General features: G+C 39.1%; 3 protein-coding genes across 3 annotated transcripts; all 3 read right to left on the bottom strand.

The window, feature by feature from the left end:
* Positions 1-454: 454 nt before the first annotated feature.
* LOC111780303 (protein transport protein SEC23-1-like) lies at positions 455-5,219 on the bottom strand. The gene is made up of 5 exons (XM_023660678.1): positions 4,437-5,219; positions 2,459-4,279; positions 1,612-1,728; positions 1,318-1,389; positions 455-926 (listed from the first exon to the last, which is right to left on the bottom strand). Exons 1-5 carry the CDS (start codon positions 4,812-4,814, stop codon positions 789-791), a joined length of 2,526 nt encoding a protein of 841 aa, XP_023516446.1. The 5' UTR covers positions 4,815-5,219; the 3' UTR covers positions 455-788.
* An 838-nt stretch (positions 5,220-6,057) lies between these two features.
* Positions 6,058-9,143, bottom strand: LOC111798301 (probable receptor-like protein kinase At5g24010). The gene has a single exon (XM_023681364.1). It carries the CDS (start codon positions 8,870-8,872, stop codon positions 6,353-6,355), a length of 2,520 nt encoding a protein of 839 aa, XP_023537132.1. The 5' UTR covers positions 8,873-9,143; the 3' UTR covers positions 6,058-6,352.
* Positions 9,144-9,968: 825 nt separating this feature from the next.
* LOC111811769 (ABC transporter B family member 4-like) lies at positions 9,969-14,833 on the bottom strand. Its single transcript, XM_023698799.1, has 11 exons — positions 14,299-14,833; positions 14,164-14,218; positions 13,906-14,081; positions 13,605-13,826; positions 13,293-13,531; positions 12,675-13,200; positions 12,318-12,591; positions 11,374-12,245; positions 11,043-11,309; positions 10,701-10,964; positions 9,969-10,628 (listed from the first exon to the last, which is right to left on the bottom strand). The coding sequence occupies exons 1-11, from the start codon at positions 14,596-14,598 to the stop codon at positions 9,969-9,971; spliced, it is 3,855 nt and encodes a 1,284-aa protein (XP_023554567.1). The 5' UTR covers positions 14,599-14,833.
* Positions 14,834-20,245: the final 5,412 nt, after the last annotated feature.

The raw sequence follows: 20,245 nt of genomic DNA, 5'->3' as shown, positions 1-20,245 counted from the left end.
AAAAAAAAAAAAAAAAAAAGTATATTTTAATAAATATGTCATTGTCACATCGGTGCCTTAAATTTGTAAACTGTCACAATGTCCATATCATATCATATCATATCTATGTCTCATATCTGTATCTATGCTCCTATACAATACATTACATATTCGATATCAATGAATATAGTACACGTATCTTGTCATGAAATATCACCAACATTTGTTTGTCACTCATAAACATCAGTTAACAATCATTAATAGACCAATAGACATCCATCGCTAATAGACTTCTATGCTAACAGGCGTCTACTACTGATACACATTTATTCGACGTTAGTAAGATTGAAATCAAAGTAAAAACTCTTTTTTTCTTTTGTAAAATACATTTTTTTGGTTCTCGACGCTTTTGTTCCCACAAATCTAGACACAAACAACTTCGTTTGTATCTAACATGAAAGACATTCGTTCTAGATTTCGGGAATGAACAGCTAATTCATTTCAAAGTTTAATCATACAAAAAATGTAAGATTGTAATAAGTTTATAAATTTGCTCCATCATACAGCCAAAGACAGATTTTGTAACCTGTATGAGGGAGCAAATTTTATCATACAAAATTAAGTTGTTATAAAACTTAAGATCATATCTTTTTAAGTTGCACATTTCATAACAGAGACGCAGTGCCACTACTTGGGTTTAACATCTATTCCCCTAACCTCCGTACCTCGTTTAAAGTGGAAAAAATAAATCGAAAGACCTTCATCATGAGTCGGTATAAATAAAGAGAGAAAAAAAGAAAGAACCCCACTTAACTTGGTTCTGGTGGGATCAACTTCAAACTTCGCATCCATTCACAGAAACTGGGATCATCGAAATGAAGAAAACTACTTTTCAGCTTTGTCCTCTGCTCTGTTGACAATGTTCTAAGTTGCGGAAATCTGGCCTCCTGCAGTCATCAAATTAATAATACGTTAGCGTCATGTCATTGTTAGGAATCACGACCCTCCATAATGGTATGATTTTGTCCATTTTGAGCATAAGCTCTTGTGGCTTCGTTTGGTTTCTACCAATGGAGATGTATTCCTTACTTATAAACCCACGATTATTCCCTTAATTAGCTAACGTGAGACTCCCTCCCAACAATCCTCAACAGTCGTATCAAGTTCTCTAGTTCTCTAGCTTGTGGAAAAAAACCAAGCTTCCTCAGTTATTTAATTGCAATGAAGCACCATCCTTCACAATGAGGTGAAGTGTGCTATTCTCCTGGGTCTTTACAAATAAGATCAGAACATAAGGATTCATGAAGAGTGGGTTATATCTTCTTCTTTCTTACTCACCTGTTCGTAAGGAGGGTCCTTGTGTGCTGGTATCAGCCGAGAAGCAAAATACCGAGCCTGAGAGCTCCCCTCCTGCTTCAAATTAAGTAGGTTAATCGTTATTGCAGAGACCCTTTTAAAAGAGAGAGAGAAACAGTAACCTTAAACCTTTTTCATTAAGGGAAATGGAGTAAATAGAGAGGTCTCCAGAAAAAGGGAACAACAAACAGGTTTACAAAAACACAATCCAATTAGAGAAATTGAAAATTAAAAACCACAACGAGGAGAAACATATAGCATTGTAACGACACAAACCTTGAACGCAAGAATCCTGGGAGCCGGAAACCTTGATTCAGTAAGCTCTTCTGCTAATGTTCTGCAAGCTGCTAAAGCAGCTGCACTTTTTCCTTCTTCAGCTGCAAGCTCAGCACCCTAAGTACACCAATAGAAGAAAAAGAATAATAAGTCCGGCTATAAGAAAGGGCAAAAAGGAAAAAGAATTAGAAGATGAATGACAAGGGAAAAAAAAAAAAAAAAACAGAACATTTTAAGGCATGGCTATAGAGGAATAGAAATAATCGATCATAGGTTAGAAAGAAGGCAAGGAGAGAACACTCCTACCCTCTCTATATGCTCTTGTTCATCTGGTATTTAAGAGTTCATATAATGTACTTTCTAGACACTGTTTTAGTGGGAAAAAAAAAAGTATTATTGTCGGGAACTATATTGTACTGTTTATGTTCATTGACATTCAATTGTTTTTATCTTCATTGCGGAAAATAAACAATACTTCTATACAAGAGAAAACTTCAAAACAGCAAAATGTCGTATCTATTCTGCAACATGTTAGTTTATATTATTGAAAATTTCTCAAGAAAAGACTAAGTTATGAATGAGTTTATTGAATACAAACTTTTCCTTTCTAGCGTTTCTAACTATTTTTCTGTTTATTAAAACTGATACTAAAATCAAATCAGATGCCACTGAACAGGGTAAGAACAAAATTTCACGTAACACTTGTTTTCAAGACAAAATACCAATCGTAGCATTCCAAGCAAGAAATTAAAGATGACACTGTAATATCTGAGATTACAAACTAAACATGAAGCATGCCAAAATAAAAAATCTGCCAAAAGATAGTGTAGAGTAAAGGGTGGCATACCAACCAAATGAAGACATCTGTTCCATGATCAAGCACAACAGCAGCATCTGACTGCATCACGAGGTCATATGCTGGAAGTTCTTCAAAAGTACCCCCCTCCCGGTGCATTAAACAACGAGGTGCTACCATGCGGAGGGAAAGGTCGAAGGATGCATTCAAAAAAAAGTTTCTCAATACAGACCTTTCATCTTCATGACCAACAATGCTTCCAATAAGAGGGCCTCTTCTCAAATGGAACAGAAGCTCTGGCATTAAAGATAGTCCCTTTGGAAACTGATAGATCTTTGACTTTGGTGCCAGGGCCCCAAATTTCAAAGCAATATCTTTTACTCTTTCATCTATTGTAGTCCGCATATCTACAGCATCAGACTGGCTTTTAGCTTGCAAGGCAGTCCTCTTGGCAATAAGGACTGCAGCTATTTCATCTTGAACACTTTCAAGATATTCTGATAAGCTATCAACAGTAGGCAATCTTATAGTAATTACTCTTGATATGTCAGCTTGGTAAACATTTGAATATTGTACAACAAACTGGAAAAATACAAAATCACTCTTTATGTCTCTCTTAGTCTCCATGGAGAGTGAGAAGCTTTGAGCTTCTTCTACACTTAGCATTTGAATGTAAAGAGAGGTGTCATTTTTTAAGGTTTCATGTGTATCGATGTGTGCCTCTTTGCCCGGACCAATAACTTGGGTGATTTGAATGTCATCAGAATAGTGTACTTCTAACAAACCATGAGAACCTGCAGCCCTAGCAGATGCCCTCTGCAAGTTTACACCAAAGGCCTCCCCAAAGTCATCGTGAAGAACCAAAACACCACCAGAAGCTTTTACAAGAGGCTGCAAGATAGGAACTCGGACAGGGCATGTTCCAGCACATAGAATGTCAACCACTGTATTCTGTCGATGAGCCTCACGACCAAGATGCTCCATCCAATTTAAAGCAGACTTTTCCATGTGCAGGTAATGTGGAAGACTAACAGAATGGGGAACTGACCCAGGGCCATATGTATTAGGTCCACCAGCACAAACAATAACTCTACTATTAGCCCCTGACCTTCTAATCGCTCCTCGAGACACTTCTGCTGAAGGTCCTTGGATTATGGCAAGAGCAACTTCAACTGCAGTACCAAGGCACCTATCTCTAGAGGCTTCTGGAATGCTTAATTTATAAGGCCTCAGTGATGAAAATATCGTATGCGCTGCACGGAGTGAGGCGTGCATTGGCGATAAATATATCCCTGATCCATAAATTAATGCTTTCAAAGACTCCAGAGTTGGTGATTTATCACCAGGAAGCACATCAGCAGAGGCAACAGATTCTTCTGAAAAATCATGCACTGATACAGTACGTCCATACAGTATAATCCCAATTCTTGTTGTGGGGGGAACTGAATCAATAAAAGCATGCAAGGAGCTCTGGAGATGCTGAAGATGTGGCTCATCTAGCGAGTCATCAACAACCAGAACAATGGGAGCAGACGTTCTTGAGTCAGAAGCTGGAATAAATCCTGGTCTCCGATTCCCAGTTCTGACATAATCAACCACAGATGATGACAGTTCTGGAAAATGGTAAAGATCTTCTTTGCTCCGTGCTGCATATTCACCCTCACTTTCATTCAAATTCCGACAAATTACACACTGCCATTGACCTGAACCAATTAAGATATTGCAATACAGATTCGAATAAGCTCCACAGCTTGGACAACGATGGGGATCACGCTGTATTATTTGAGGACCTGATGAAACATCCCTCCCCGGCGAAATCAGTGCTCCAAAACCCAAACTAGGAACATTACCTTGTTTCTTCAGCTTCAACACCTGTATCCAGGTTGAGATAGCAGTAGATTGCAAGTAAATTTATGGCAACTAAATTTTATGAAACAATTGAGGTTAGCAGTCCGAATGAGAGAGAACAATTATACCAGAGTTTCAACATTCATTATAACTAATCAGGGAAAAAAAGAGAAAGCAATACCTTCTGCGAAGAAAATAGAACATATGGCGAATCCCCCACAGGTTGAGGAGAAGCTGGTAAGGCGGAAGCAGATGAGAAGATGATAGGCTGAGGAGATGCCGGTGAAGTACGAAAGGGGACAGCAGTAGGCGGGATGGGAGAAGTAAAAACAGGAGGTCCGGGGGGAGTACTCAAACGAGGAACGGGAGTAGCAGCTATAATTCCATTCCCCGGAGAGGGTGCCGACATCTCATCCTGTTGGAATTCTGGAGGAAATCTGGATGGTCCTGTCGAGATTAAGGGCGGAGGCATTGTCTCAGAGCATGGTGCTGCAGTGTCGGGTTGCCGGACCGGGAGAGTGGCGGAGAATCCATGGGAAAACTGAGGTGTATAGGCCATTGGGGAGTCGAAAACAACGGAATCGAAACGGGCGGAGAAAGAGGATGATATTGCAGAAAACAACAAAAAGAATCAAGGAGATGATCGGAATGAAGGGAAATCAGGTCAAATTCGTTTAACTTCAATTCTTCATCGACGAAATCAGAAATGAATGAACGCCATTGAAGAAGAAAGAGAAGAAAAGAAATCTAGGATTCGTAGAAGAAAGAGAGAGCGATCAAATTGAATTTGAATGCAGAAGGAAGAAGAACAAATCTGATCGAAGAGGCGTTCGTCGTAAACAGAGTGAATGAGAGTGCGAAGGGAGTGAACCGCCGTAGCAGTTGGATTTTCGCGGGAGCCGCCACGTCCGTCGAACACTAACGTGACCGTCGCCTACCTGTAATTAAATTTCAGCCTATTTCCTGAACATAAAATTTTCCTTTTTCATTGTAAGTTGGTGGTTGGATGGTTCTGAGCCATTAGAATAGGGTTCACAGCTCAATTGAACCAGCTATTTTAAGTTCGGCTGAGTTGTCTGAACTATTTTATTATTATTATTATTATTTTTAAAAACTTATACTTATAGTATTTATTATATTAATGATTAAATTTTTATAAAATTCAAATATCGAACATTTATAAATTACAACCTATTATTAACATTGTTACAAATGTTAAATATTTTTATTTAAAGTTCATAATAATGTTAAAAGTAAGGTAGAGTTGAGCTGAGATGTAACCCTATTCTCGAATTTGTTTGATTGGTTAGGTTGATCCGACCAATAAAATGCAAACCCGTAAATTAAACCAAATTTTCCGTTCTCAATTTTTTAAAAATTTAACCCAACAAAATCTTGAAAAAAAATATGGGTTTGATACGTTTGCATGGGGACGTAAAACCTAAAACCAAAAACTAAATAATTATCAAAGGAGACTAACCTTATTTATTTTTATCCGAAGAAATGTTCGTCATTTTCATATTAAGCATTCTAAGATTTTCTCGAACCGCATAATCAAAATGGACTATTACATAAAACCATGGGGAAGATTTTGAAATATATGGATAAAATTGAACCAGTATTCAAACCTCGAGTTTTCATGTCCATATTTGAGTTGTAAGATTTTTTTGTCACATTATAATTGGAGTATAATAAGAGACCAAAATAAGAAAGAAGTTTTCCGAACATCTCAATAGCACTCGTTCGAGAAACGAAAAAAAGTCAACAATGATACCCCTAAGAAAAATAACCCGAAAATGGTCTAATAGTAAAACATTTTATAGGTCTTATTCTACTATAAATGTATACCAATTTCATCAAATTTGAACATTCTCCACAAAACGGTCTCAAGGTTCAAAAGATAATCTTCTGTGAGCCTTTGACATTTTGGTCAACGATATTTGATCGTAACCAGTTTGGTCATGTTCAGGTCAACAAAAAACATCCACAACAGAATTTATACAGCTAATTGGGTTACACAGCAACAACAACAGTTTAAATATGGTAATTTGCAAGCGTTTGTGTGATCGGATGAGATCGGATAAGCGTTTATGTCGTCTATCTCCCATGATCTGCCTTCATTTGAGAGAAAACTTCAGAAGCAGTCAAGTGAGATTCTACATCTTGACTCATGTCTGGATCGTCCCTTAGAACCGATGAACCAATGGAACCAAAACGCTGAATGGCCGTGGAGGAGGTGCCAATGCCGATGGTTTCACTGTCCTCATGTGGCATCCTGGGGGCTGTGCTCTGTTGAAGCTGCAACGCATACTCCAGGTCCCACAGCACATCGGCCATTGTTGGCCTATTAGCAGCATCCTCTTGTAAGCATTTTTCTATTGTATCGCTGAACTTTCTCAAGGAGTTGGGTTCGATTTGGCCCTCCAATTTGGGGTCTATGATCTCTTCAAGCAGCTCCATTTTCTTGCACCGAACTCCCCATTCTGCTAGATTTATTTGCTCTCTTGGGAGTGTTGGATTCAAAGCCGGCCTTGCACATAGAACCTCAAGGAGAAGTACGCCGAATGAGTAGACATCGGATTTCTCTGTCAATTGTTGCGTTCGGAAGTACTCGGGATCGAGATACCCGAATGTCCCTTTGATATCTGTGCTCACATGAGTTTCATCCAGAGGGCCTGCTCTTGAAAGTCCGAAGTCGGACACTTTCGCAACGAGATTCTCATCGAGCAAGATATTGGTCGATTTGACATCACGGTGAATGATCCCTCCGGCCGAGCCTTTGTGTAGATAATGCAGGCCTCTAGCTGCACCAATGCAAATTTCAAGTCGTTTCTTCCAAGCCAGAGGAGGCAACTTTGAGTTGTAAAGATGCTCCCTAAGAGTTCCTTTCTCCAAAAACTCATAAACCAAAACCATCTCAAGTCCCTCGTCGCAATACCCGATGAACGAAACGAGATGTCGATGGCGAATTCTCGACAAGATCGTGATTTCCCTCTCGAATTCAGAGATGCCTTGTCCAGCCCCTGGTTGGCTTCGCTTCACAGCTACTTTCATGCCATTCTTCAGAACTCCCTTGTACACTTTCCCAAATCCACCCTCGCCAACAAGGAATTTCTTGTTGAAATTGTTCGTGGCTGTTTTGATTTCAGCAAGCGAGAATTTTAGCCCAAGATTCAAGTTCGGGAGGGGGGAGCTGCTTGTGGTTCTATCAGTAAGCCTGCTGTGAGTACTCCCACCTCCAAACGCCGACAATGGCGACCATTGTGTATGTGTATATGAAGCTTCCTCAGTTTTCCGTTTCCTCCATTTCAGACCAAACCATATCCCACAGCCTAACATACAGATCAAACCAAAAGCCCCAACAGCCAAACCCACCCAAAGCCCCACTAGTTTGTTCTTACTTTTCTCAAGCCAAGGCGCACTGATCTCAGGATCTTTGCTATGTTCATCCATGGCTTCCATTATCTCAACCCCATTCAGAAACGCATTGAACTCTACAGATTGTTTTTTATCCAGAGGACCAACACTGACATTAATCAACCCACTTTCACCCGAATCCACGTCGAAGTCCAAATGAAATGGATAAACGCCTCCAACTTCCACAGAAGCGTCAATCGTCCTACTGAAGCTATCGCCAATATACAAATCGAAGACAAGATACTTGTTTGTTGATTTACCGACGATATCATAGAAATGAACACGGAGAAGATGAACAGTATGTTTTCTCGAAGGAAAAGACCAGGTAATATTTAAGAAGGTGCGCGTGGAGCTGGCATTTCGATTCAACTGCTTGGCCGATTTGTATACCATATCGGGCGCAAAATAAACATCTGTTTCGCTCTTGTATTTGGGTGTGGATGAATAAATATCGCTGTTTACTGCAGAGCTTGGATTCAGCAGATAAGCGTCGTCCATCTCCCAATTCCTCCATAATCTGTCCCCCTTCATTGAGATTTCAGGACCTCCCACATTAACTCTGTAAATTGTATGCAAAACCAGAAAAGGTGAAACCCTAGCCGCACTGGCGTTTCTTCCATCTGAGATAATTTCCTGAGCTTCCGATTGGATGAAGTCTGGTGGCGTGGGGAACACTTCAATGGCGTTTATATACGCAATAGACGAAGATTTCGGCAAGAATACAATACGAAATTTCTCTGTATTTATTTTCAGGAAGAATTCCTTAATCGAAGCAGAATCGTTACCGTTTAAGTTGGTGGCGTTGACATTTTTCAGAAGGAAAACTTCCAAAGCCGAAACATCAAAAAGCGCTGCGGATAAATCTGCGAGAAACTTCGAAGGAGAGAAATGAAGTCGCACAATATAAAAAGCATCTCGTTCGACGTCGAATTCGTAAAACGCCGGCTGATTGAAAACCCTAACGGATTCATTCAAACCGTTGAGTTCGCGAGAATTCCGCGGAGTGAACCTGAAAGTATCGGAAGCATTCAAGTCGCCGACGAAGATCCGGCCAGTGTCATCGACGAAGTTGGAGGCTGATCCACAGTTGACGAAGTACTTGTCCGGAGGAGTGTATGTCTGAGCGAAGACATGGACGGCGGAGAGGAGGAGGAGGAAGAGAAGAGATAGGATAAACAGAGAGCTCCGAAACGTTTCCATGGAAATGGTTTAGGGTTTAGTTGAAAGCAGGGGAAGGTTGAAGAATTGGAGCAGCTCCGCCATTGAAACCTCCATGATTAAGCCTTCACCTACCATCAACAACTTGGAATTGAATTCCATTAAAGAAGTGAGGAAGATGATGAGAGGTTGATGATTCAACGACATTGACATCAAAACTTTTAGATAATAACTCCAAAAAGACTTCTCTGAGTCTTTCTATTGCAAAACAGAGAATGGAATCTTTCAATGGCTGTGGAATTTATGGTCAGCACAAGGAGAAAGGAACGCATGATTACCTTTCAAACACGGGCTCCGCCTTTTAGATATTTAAATATGGACCCTGCCACGTGGCTTGGATTTTTTTTTTTTTTTTTTAATGTTAAATTAATAAAAATAGACCTATTAAAAAAAACATCCTTAAAATTTTCAAAATTACAATTCAATAATATTTTTTAAGTTTTTACCTTCTTCAACTTTTAAATATATTTACTTAATATTTTTTTAATTTTTAAAATATTTTTACTTTGAAAAATAACATTAATACTCTATAATTTTAATAAAAAAAAGTTTAATATAGGGACAAAAAAATGATAGATAATCTTCAAACTTTTTAAATATTTTTATAAAAATTTAGAGATATTAATTTTATTTTTGAAAATTTATGGATATTTTTTAACCCACAATTTTTATTTTAAAAATGTTTTAAAATATTTTTGAAGTTTTAAAATAAATGGAATGATATTAATAAAAAATTTTAAAACTTATTTTAAACATTTTTTTTTAATAAAGTTAACTAATTTTTTTTAAAAGGTAATTTTGAAAATTTTAAAATTTTAATAATATTTTTTAGACTAAAGTTTGGGAATATTTTTTATTAATTTAAATTTTTTTATAGTAATTTTTCTTTTGTTTTCCATTAATCAATTAAAAATTATGAATTTAAAATAACAATAAAGGGAAATTATTACTGTATTATGGATTTTAACATAAAGGAAAATTATTGTTTTAAGAAATACAAATTAAAAGCTACAATTTTTTTATTTATTTATAAAATTAAGAAAAAAAAAAAAAAAAAAAAAAAAAAAAAAAAAAAAGCTTAGGATGAGGAGTTGGGAGTGGGAGCAACGGCAGAAGCGTGGAGCTGAATCAAGGAGGCATAAAACCCTTGTTTGATTGTGATGAGCTCTTCGTGCTTACCATTCTCGACGATGATTCCATTCCGAACAACGGCGATGCAGTCGGCGTTCATGATCGTGGAGAGGCGATGAGCTACCACCACCGTGGTTCTATTCACCATCACTCGGTCCACCGCCTCTTGTACCACTCGCTCCGACTCTGCGTCCAGCGCGCTTGTGGCTTCATCCAGTAGAAGTATTTTCGGATTCTTCATGATGGCTCGAGCAATGGCCACTCGTTGCTTTTGGCCTCCAGATAACTGCACTCCTCTTTCCCCCACTGTCGTCTCGTATCCGTGTTGCAGTCCGCTTATGAAGCTGTGCGCATTCGCCGTCTCCGCCGCTCTTATTATCTCCTCCTCACTCGCCTTCCCGTACGCTATGTTGGCTCGTACTGTTTCGTTGAAAAGCACTGGCTCTTGGCTCACTAGACCTATTTGCTGCCTTAGCCATTTCAGTTGTAGCTTTTGGATTTCTACTCCGTCGATCGTTATGGTGCCGGAGTCAGGATCGTAAAACCTCTGCAACAGCGCGATCACTGTGGATTTTCCACTTCCGCTTTCTCCAACCAGAGCTATTGTCTGAAACAGAGAGCACATCAAGATCAGAATCGTAAGCAACTCCCTCTTGAATCATGAACTAAATGAACAAACCTTCCCAGCATGAATGTGTAGGTTTAGGTCTCCGAATATTTGGATGTTTGGCCTCGAAGGATACTTGAAACTTATATGTTTAAGCTCTATTTCTCCTTTAAGATCGGGCAATATTGTTCCAGATTCATCGCTGGGATCTATCTTTGATTTCCTGTCTAGTATGGCAAACACGGAAGCAGCAGCAGCCTTGGCTTTGGTAGTATCTTGAGAAATTGAGCTGGAGTGAGTTATTCCAGTAGCTGCCATCGTCAATGCATAGAACACCTGCAATGTCCACCAATTCCTCAAATGTTAAAAGAAGAAATAATGAGCACTGCAAGCAATAGAGATGGATTGATTTACTTGAAACACTTGAGTAAACGTTGTTCTGCCACTGTCCACCAGACGGGCTCCCACATAGAATGTGATGGCGTATATATTGTACAAGAAGAAGAATGACACTCCAAATCCAATTCCACTGATGAGGCCTTGTCTTATCCCTGATTTCAGTGGGGCTTCACATCTGGTTTTGTACATGTCCATCACTTTATCTTCCGCACAGAACGAAGCAACTGTTCTTATGCCCCCTACTGCATCATTTGCAACTTGGCTGGCTTCTTCATACATACTCTGGATTGCAAAACACCTTTATGAGTATGAGCGATTACACGAGATGACCATGTTTAAGACTTACCTTGGAGTTGTTGCTAAATCCATTCATGGATTTAATCTGTATAAGCGAATTGATTCCAATGAGAGGAACAAGAGCGAGGACGACGAGAGCCAGTTCCCAGCTTGCATTAAAAGCAATCACCAAACTTGCAATTGCAGTTGCAATGTTGCCCACATTCAGAGAGAGCGAATCCCCGACTAGCGCTCTCACTGATGCTGCATCCGACGATAGTCTTGCACCAATGGCCCCACTTGAGTGTTCAGCCTCATCAAACCAGCTCACCTCCATATGAACCACCTTCTCGAAACACAGTGATCTGATGTGTTCGATTAATTTACATCCCGCTACCGAAAAGAAGTATGCTCGCCATGGATGTGCTACCAATGAGGCCACGCCAAGCACTATGTAAATGACAGCCCAACACTTGGTATCCTTTTTTAGCATCTCTGGGGGCTTGTAATATGTCTTTATCACATTTGAAAGTAGTAATCCAAAAATTGGAAGTATCACCCCACACATCACTGTCCCAATTGTTCCCATCAGAAGCATGGGCATCTCTGGCTTGTTAAGTGCGGCAAGGCGACGGAGAGAAACAGGAGGAGCTTTCGACTGCTCTTCGATCATGTCTTTTACGTCACGAGCATCTGTTAGATCATGCTCACTTGTTAAACCAAACATAGACAAAGATCGGCGGCTGCTGTGGGCAACCGACGATCCTCTACTTATGGATCTCAAACAATGAGCCCTCTGACTTGACTGTCTCATTGATTCCAGAGAAAACTCTGTTCGGTTAACGACTTCAGAAGCGTGTTCCGAGTCTTTATTTGTTTCCTGCAGGCGTATCAGTTGTGAATATGCGCCGCTCGGATCCATGACGAGTTTCGAGTGGGAACCTGCTCAATTAAACAAGGATGAAGGATTTCTTACAATGTGTGGGAACATGTAATGAAGAACATGTACATTACCTTTCTGAACCATCTTTCCTCTGTGAATTACAGCAATCATATCAGCGTTCCTAACTGTGCTCAAACGATGGGCAACAATCACAGTAGTTCTATTGACCATTATCCTATCTAGAGCCTCTTGCACAATGCTTTCAGATTCTGCATCAAGTGCACTCGTCGCTTCATCTAGAAGTAGAATTCGAGGGTCTTTCAGAATTGCCCTTGCTATTGCAATCCTCTGCTTCTGCCCTCCGGACAGCTGAGTTCCATGCTCCCCCACCAAGGTATGCAATCCCTACACCATCAAATTACATTAGTACATTTATGTTTTAGATGCATACAGCTGCACAAGAGGATAAATATATGATATGGTGGAACCTGAGGCAGTTTGTCAATGAATTTAGCAGCATTTGCTAGTTCACATGCACTCTTAATTTCCTCATTAGTTGCATCATCCTTGCCGTATGCAATGTTATCTTTAATTGAGGCAGTGAAGAGTATTGGTTCTTGGCTGACAAGACCGATTTTTGCCCGAATCCATCTAAGTCGAAACTCTTTCAGGTTAACGCCATCGATGAGCACCTCACCGGATTGTGGATCGTAGAATCTCTCTATCAAACTGATCACGGTTGACTTGCCACTCCCACTCTCCCCAACCAATGCTGCAGTAGTGCCACTAGGAATGTGAAGAGAAAACCCACTGAATATGGCTTCGTCTGGCCTGGTTGGATAGCTGAAAGTCACGTCCTTCAAATCTATGTCTCCCTGAATATCATCCAATGTTTTACCCTTTGGATCATAGACGTCAATGCTTGGCTTCCTTTGAATTGTCTCAAACATTTTAGAGGCAGCAGCTCGGCCTGCAGCAAAGGCACTAAAGCACGGCAATATTTGCCCGAGGGACCTGAAAGAAAGTCGCATGTGGATGCCTGTTTTAGCAAAATGAAGCACAAAATGGCATGGACTTGTGGGTACTAAAGATCGTCATGAACTCACATTGAGGCTTCCAAAACAGCTAAAATGATGGTAATCACTTGTCCCCCATCATATCCTTTCTCTATAATCATCTTTCCACCAAACCAAACAGCTAAAGAGTAAGTACAAAATATGACCAGCATTACTGTACCAATTCCTATTCCACCACCCAGAGCTTCCCTCACACCAGATTTATAAGCATCTACCAGGAACTTCTGGTAACTGCTTATAGCTTGCTTCTCACCCGTAAACGACGCAACCTAAGGACACGACAATCTCAAAGTTCAAGCTAAAGTCATCTTTCCAAGTAATAGAGTATTGAATTATGTATACCGTTCTTATTGAGCCAATGGTCTGTTCAACCACATTTGCTGCATTAGCATAGGCACTTTGCCCTCGAGCAGCCATTTGCGACATGAATCGAGAAATCGTTGCTCCAGCTACCACAAGAAGCGGGATAACAGATACCATTACCAGAGCCAGCTGCCAGCCTCTTATGAAAGCTATTGTGAAGCCTCCAATGAAGTTTGTAATTAGTTGGACAGTTTTCCCAACCTGCATCAGAAGAACAGGTTAGTTTCCTTTGAGTTGCATCCCATTTGCAAGATCAACTAGGATTTTTGAGCTATGTTACCTTCTCACCCATAGCATCTTGAATTAGGACTGTATCACCAGACATTCTGCTCACAACCTCTCCAGTGCTTGTTTCTTTGTCAAAGTAGCCGACATCTTGTCTCAATATAGCTTTCAAATACAGCCCTCTGATCCGAGCAGCCTGTCTCTCCCCCGTCACGATCCAGCAACACACCTCTGCAGGTACGTTATCTAATTAAACTCATCCCATTTCATTTATGTGCCTATGTATTAGACTTTGATTTTGGTATCCACTTACGGAGAAACGCTGCGACGGCCACCCCCACGGCCAAGTACACAAATTTTAGGCACACCTGAATTCATACATTAGTCGATAAGGCAATGAAGATCATACCATACTTGTAAAATGGATTGGTTAGAAGTTTTGTTTAACCTTGGAAACTTTAGAAACTATGCTGTGGGTATCCTGGTTGCTTCCAAACGTTTGGATGAGCTCTCCAAAGAGCAGAGTCATTAGAGGCATGCCCACCCCATTCCCTATGCCGCCAACGCTTCCAACTGACATAAGTAAGAAATCGTATGAATCTGCAAAGGCGAAGAGCTTAAGAAAAGATACAGATTTGGGTTCTTTCTTCTTATTCCCCACTCCTTTCTGCTTGCCATTGTTCAAGCTCGAGCTGCTCGGTTCTGATAGCGACGATAGGCCGTTTCCTGCATCCTCATGTCTCTCCATTCTCTTTAAGCTCCACAGAACCCTCCAACTTCAGCCAAACTCTGTTCCTTATGATGTTCCAGACGCACCATGCATCTCTTTATGCTCTCAATTCTGTTAGTTCGTTTTTCATTTTATAAACTAAAGGCTCTAAGGGTGCTTGGACCAATCTGAAATTTTGGATTGGTTGAGAGTTGGTGATTCGAATAATCCGAATAGAGTTTACAACCCAACCCACCTCTGTGAAAGTGGAACATATGAAATTGCCAAATTTCTCTTGATCGACCTCTTTCCTTTCAAGAAGATTCGACTAACGATCTCAACGAATTAGGTTCTGTTTCAATCTGCTCCGTTAAATTTCAAAATTCCTTTTGCCAAATAATAAAAAAATGAGGATTTCTCTCTACAATTCTTTTTTTCCTACTAAAATTACATAAAACTCAAATATCAAACACTCCACGGCACAACACATCACTAACATTGGTTACAAAACTCGAATGTTCTTAATATTCATAATAGTATGGTAGAGTTGGGTTGGTTTGTAACTATACTTTTTGCTTAGTCAAATGACCTAATAAAAAAAATGTTAATTTGTAAACTGACTTAATTTTTAGTTTTCCAAAAATTCAATCCGGCCTAAACTAAATATATATATATATATATATAATCTATGATTTGGGTTGGATAATCTAGGATTGTCTGGTCCTTGAATTATATAAATATCTCTACTCTTCACATCTATGCTGCAACGAAAAGGAACAAGGACTTAATCCTCATTGGTGAGTTTAATCTACAAAGTCAACCCTTGGAGAGATAGAAACAGAGAGTAAAATGAATGAATATCCAGTTTATTGATACAAGTAATTGACTAGGAGAAGTTTATTTATTATATTCTTTTAATGTGAATTAATGAAACTAGGAAAGCTACCAACAAGATACTTATTTATTTCTTTTTTAAATTATTTTGAATATTTCACCAATAAAAGGGGATTTTTTTTTTTTTAAAGATATTTGATGTGANTAAAAAAAAAAAAAAAAAAACAAACAAAATTAAAACAAGACATTAATGTTCGTCGTTTGCGCCGCTACCTTCTTCCCTTCATTAATTTCCGGAACAAACTTACTTGCCTTACCACTCCCACGTACCCAACCTATTAATCTATTAACTTAGTTTATTTATTAATTTAAATATATATATATATTTTTTTTTATATTTTATGGATAATTTTCATTCATGTAAAATTAAAATTTTAACTTCTCGGTCCATTCAGATATTTTAAACTTCGATCATACTACAGAAAAAAAAATAATGGTGAACGAGATTCATAAACAACATGATCATGCTATCTACTTGAAGTGTTTCTAATAATGAAAACTGTCTCCATCGACCAACATGGATTCTTTCAACATATTTTATCCTTACTAATATGTTTCTTAGAGAAATTCATACGAGGTTACCCAAACTATAATTGTTTTAAGTGATATATGTTTACTTTTGACATCTTGTTGATATAGATTGTAACTTCAGTTCTTGTAAGTTTTCCTCAACCATCGTATCTCCAAAATCACTCTCATTTAGATGTGGTTGTAGTCTCGATTCATTCGTGTATCAATTCATTACTCATACGTCACATGCCCATCAGCTTCCGTTTTAGTTTGCCTCTAAAATGTATTCTACTGGGAGATGTTCATTTTGATACCATTTGTAATGTCTCGTGCCCGTGATTTAAATTAGAGTTTGGAATCTGTATTTCAAACCCGTGATGGTTGTGACATTCGCTTGCATCCTATGCAACATGACCACATTACCTACTTAACCTGTCTTGAAGTGATTCAGTGTGGTTGTGACATTCTCTCACATCCTAGAAAACTACTTAACATAGTATCGACTATTTTCATCATGCCTCAGTTTCCTTAACTTCCTCGCTATTATCTCGACATTCTCTAGGAAGAATTATGAGTATAGTTCTTGTTTTAAACTCTCATAATTGTCCACGGTATATCCACCATCTTGAATGTCCATGTACTTGAATCTCCACTACAACTTTGCATCGTTAGCTAGATGCATTATGGCCAACATGACCTTTGCCTCTTGTACCACGGTGCCTATGACTCGAAAGTATTGTTCGAGGTCAACAATAAAATTCTCCAAAGCCTTAGTGTCTCAAACCCCACCGAAGAGCTTAGGCTCTTGGACCTTCACCTTGTTAAATTGGACTACACTATCAATTGGAATTTGGTTCCCAACCGCTCTCGTGGTGAGGCTTAACTTGGCGCTCAGATCCGCCACATCAGCCTTGACTACTAGAAGGGACGCTCTCAAATCCTTGAACATTTTTTAGACCATATGACCAATTGCGTGCTGGACATTGTCTAGGCTTTGGATATGTTCTTCTATCTGGGAAACATAGCCCATCGAGTTATCCCCACGCTCGAAGCCACCAACAGTTGTAGTCTTGTCCTTTAGGACCTTGATCCTAACCATTAATTCACGGTCTGATATTGCCTCAATGCAGTCTCTTATTTCATCGATTCGGATGGATTTAGCGGTAATCGCATCCATGTGAGACTCCAAAAGCCTCATTCTATCAGGAACTTCATTAAGATAGAGCAACTAATATTCGATATGTACTAATTGATCAGCCTATGATTTGCCAAATTTTTTATAGCGGACATGTTTAATTACTAAGATTCAAGGAGCCAATTCAGTCATAATCACACTCTTGTGATAGTGGGATAGCAATTGTGCAGAACTTGTTCTAAGTTGACGAACAAGTTAATCATACAAAAATTATAAGTTACAGATAATTTGGACGTATAATCGAGCCTCAGAAAAATGTAATAGAAACGTAAGCGAGGAAATGCATTGAAAACATTTTATAAGAAAGCAATGTTCCAGGCTAAAAGCAAATAAACTACCACCACAACTTTGATAGCATATCCTGTTTGATAGCATATAAAAAATATTAGAACGCACCTAATAGGATTCGAACCCTAATTAATTCTAGGTAACCAATAATAAAACTCCGCTCCAGAGATTTCGCCCGTGAAGTAAATCACCGTAGGTGCGATTCGGTGGCTCTTGCAATCTACATAGAAAGCTTTTCGTTCTAAAAAAAACGAATTGTGACTGTTACAGATGTACGGGGTCGGGTAATTTCTTGGTCCTCCGCTGGTACTTGTGGATTCAAAGGTCCAAGAAGAGGGACACCATTTGCTGCTCAAACCGCAGCAGGAAATGCTATTCGGGCAGTAGCAGATCAAGGTATGCAACGAGNAAGTCTTAAAATACAATAACTCTAAATTACTCTAAATTGTAACCCACCCAAAATTTACAACAATCAAACTTCATTCTTCTTCAATGTAGCATGAATTGAAACATCTTTTTGATAATTTTGACAACCTTTTCTTCACATCTTCATTGAAGTATATTGTATGATTGATGTCTCTTGGTTCATATCAATTGCTCATGTGATCGAGAAGCTTCCTCAACCAAAGTTAGTTTCATCTCACTCTTTAAGATTCGATCACGGCCGTGGAGCAACCCGAATGGCTTTTTTAGGTCAAATTCCATCAATTTTTGTTGAGGCAGTTCTGACTTGTTTATCGGCAATTGATCTAGCTCTTGAAATATATGACATTCTTGATCCCCTTGTTGGTCCCGAGGGACGACAGAGGCTAGGTTAGTCGAAAGATGGTTATCAGTTCAAGGACGCAAGGTGCCCCTGTTGCTGAGGAGCAAAAGGAGGTATCCGCCCGAGGAGGGGCTCGCTCGATAGAAAATTTTGATCTATTTATCAAATGGGGTGTGTATCAATAATTAATGTGTTAATCCCAAACAAAGACACAGAGAACGGAACGGGTTACCTACTCTTAACGGTCAAAGAAGAAAATATGGGCAATCTGTCTTTTCAGAGCTATCGTCTCACTCTTTAAGACACTATTGAGACATGAAACCCATGGTTAGCTACTCCCGAGTATTTGGTTGTGTTTGTTACGTGTTTGTGTCTAGTCATCTACATAGCAAATTTAACAACAAAGTACCACTCTAACAAACCCATCATTAATGCAAAACTTTAGTATATTTTATATATTTTTATTTGGCTCACATCAACCCAAGAGTTTTATCCTATGAACTCGAAACCGAACTAAGTCAGTTCGGGTTCAGAAAAATAAACCCAAACAAACTCGAAAAGTTAATCCAACCCAACCCAACCCAACCGTTCGGGTTAGGTTGATTTGGGTTGTCGGGTTTGAATGTACACCCCTAATTTCCTTACCTACAAAACTACCCTTTCCAATTCTAACCATGTTCATCAAAGGGGTTTTTTTATTTATTTTTAATGATTGATATCGGAGTTAAGTTATAAAAATAGAGAAGTCTTTAGGGGTGTTCGTATGATCCGAGAACCGGACCCAGCGGGAGTACCCAATCAAGATTGGGTTGAGTTGAATTTTTAAAAAATAGAAAATTCGAGTCGATTCGCAGGTTGATAAAATTTTGAGGTCTATTCCAGATTGAGTTGGTTGCTTGGTGTCACAATCGCCTTTTCTTGGCAGCGGTTTTGACAATTGTGTGACACTCACTCTCAGCACTGAGTTAGACAAGTCAACTTCGAATCACATTGCCTACGGTCGAGCAACGTGTATTCAAACCTCGGGCCCCGATTTGAAGAGAAGATTTTAGAAAACGGGAGAGAGAGGTTTCAGAAACTGAAAGCAAGAATTTTTCAGCTTACTCGGCTACAGCGGACCGTTAGGTTAGCAGGGTGCCCCGGTTTGGTGTTGGAGAGGTAACAAAACCCTATACTTTTCATTACAAAACTAATAAACCTGAAAAAGATGGATTATTTTGTGAAAAAAATTTCGGGCCTATAAAAAGCGAGATTTGTGCTTGTGGAAATTATCGAGTAATCGAAGATAAAAAAGAAGATTCGAAATTTTGTGAACAATGCGGAGNTTACACAACAAACAGAAGGGACAGATTTCGAGCGAGCGGGTTGCTTCTCCGGAGAAAGATGCGCTGGTTAGGCAGACCAAAAGACGTAAAGAACGCGGAGCGTGAAGAGCAATTAGATCCATTTTGAGGACGAGTAGAGAGATTGAGAATCGTGTTATAAAGCATGCAAGCAAAAAGGCAACAACAACGGCTTAAACAGTATATAACTTTTCGGGTAGGAAGAATTTGACAACTAGTCACATCCCCTATAGTAGATTTTGAGTCCTTTCATGTCTACCAGACATAGCCATGATTTCGCCGAAACGTCGTACTCTTAAAGAAAACAAGAAAGAAATAATACAACTAGAAAGCAGTAAAGTAGTACAAGGTAAGGGTTTCAGCATGTCATTGGACAAGCATGACGGTGACACCTGACAGTGACACCTGACAGGTAAATTAATTAACTTTTGAAAATTTTAAATTTTAACTAATAAATTATTTTAATTAATATTATATTTTTAAGTTTATATCCAAGACTTAATAATTAAGTAAATGATTAAAAATAGTATTATTTAATCCATTAAGGCACTAGGTGAACTGATACAAATAGGGGCATTATCCTCAAATGGTCTAACATTCCTTTTCTTTTCCTTTTCTAATTTATTGTGTAAGAGCGGTAATGTCACGACTCGAATTTCGAGGCTTCAAAACTCGGATCGAGACTAAAAG

Source organism: Cucurbita pepo, chromosome LG01 (assembly GCF_002806865.2).
Source record: "Cucurbita pepo subsp. pepo cultivar mu-cu-16 chromosome LG01, ASM280686v2, whole genome shotgun sequence".
Lineage (NCBI taxonomy): Eukaryota > Viridiplantae > Streptophyta > Magnoliopsida > Cucurbitales > Cucurbitaceae > Cucurbita > Cucurbita pepo.
This window is presented reverse-complemented; position numbering and strand designations above follow the sequence as displayed.

Coding starts and splice junctions, on each gene's coding strand:
- LOC111780303 (XM_023660678.1), bottom strand. CDS start 4,814: ATGGCCTATACACCTCAGTTTTCCCATGGATTCTCCGCCACTCTCCCG. Junction 4,280..4,436: donor TTCTATTTTCTTCGCAGAAG/GTATTGCTTTCT, acceptor ACCTGGATACAG/GTGTTGAAGCTGAAGAAACA. Junction 1,390..1,611: donor CCAGGATTCTTGCGTTCAAG/GTTTGTGTCGTT, acceptor AATTTGAAGCAG/GAGGGGAGCTCTCAGGCTCG.
- LOC111798301 (XM_023681364.1), bottom strand. CDS start 8,872: ATGGAAACGTTTCGGAGCTCTCTGTTTATCCTATCTCTTCTCTTCCTC.
- LOC111811769 (XM_023698799.1), bottom strand. CDS start 14,598: ATGGAGAGACATGAGGATGCAGGAAACGGCCTATCGTCGCTATCAGAA. Junction 14,219..14,298: donor TAGTTTCTAAAGTTTCCAAG/GTTAAACAAAAC, acceptor GTATGAATTCAG/GTGTGCCTAAAATTTGTGTA. Junction 13,201..13,292: donor GCTGTTTTGGAAGCCTCAAT/GTGAGTTCATGA, acceptor ACTTTCTTTCAG/GTCCCTCGGGCAAATATTGC.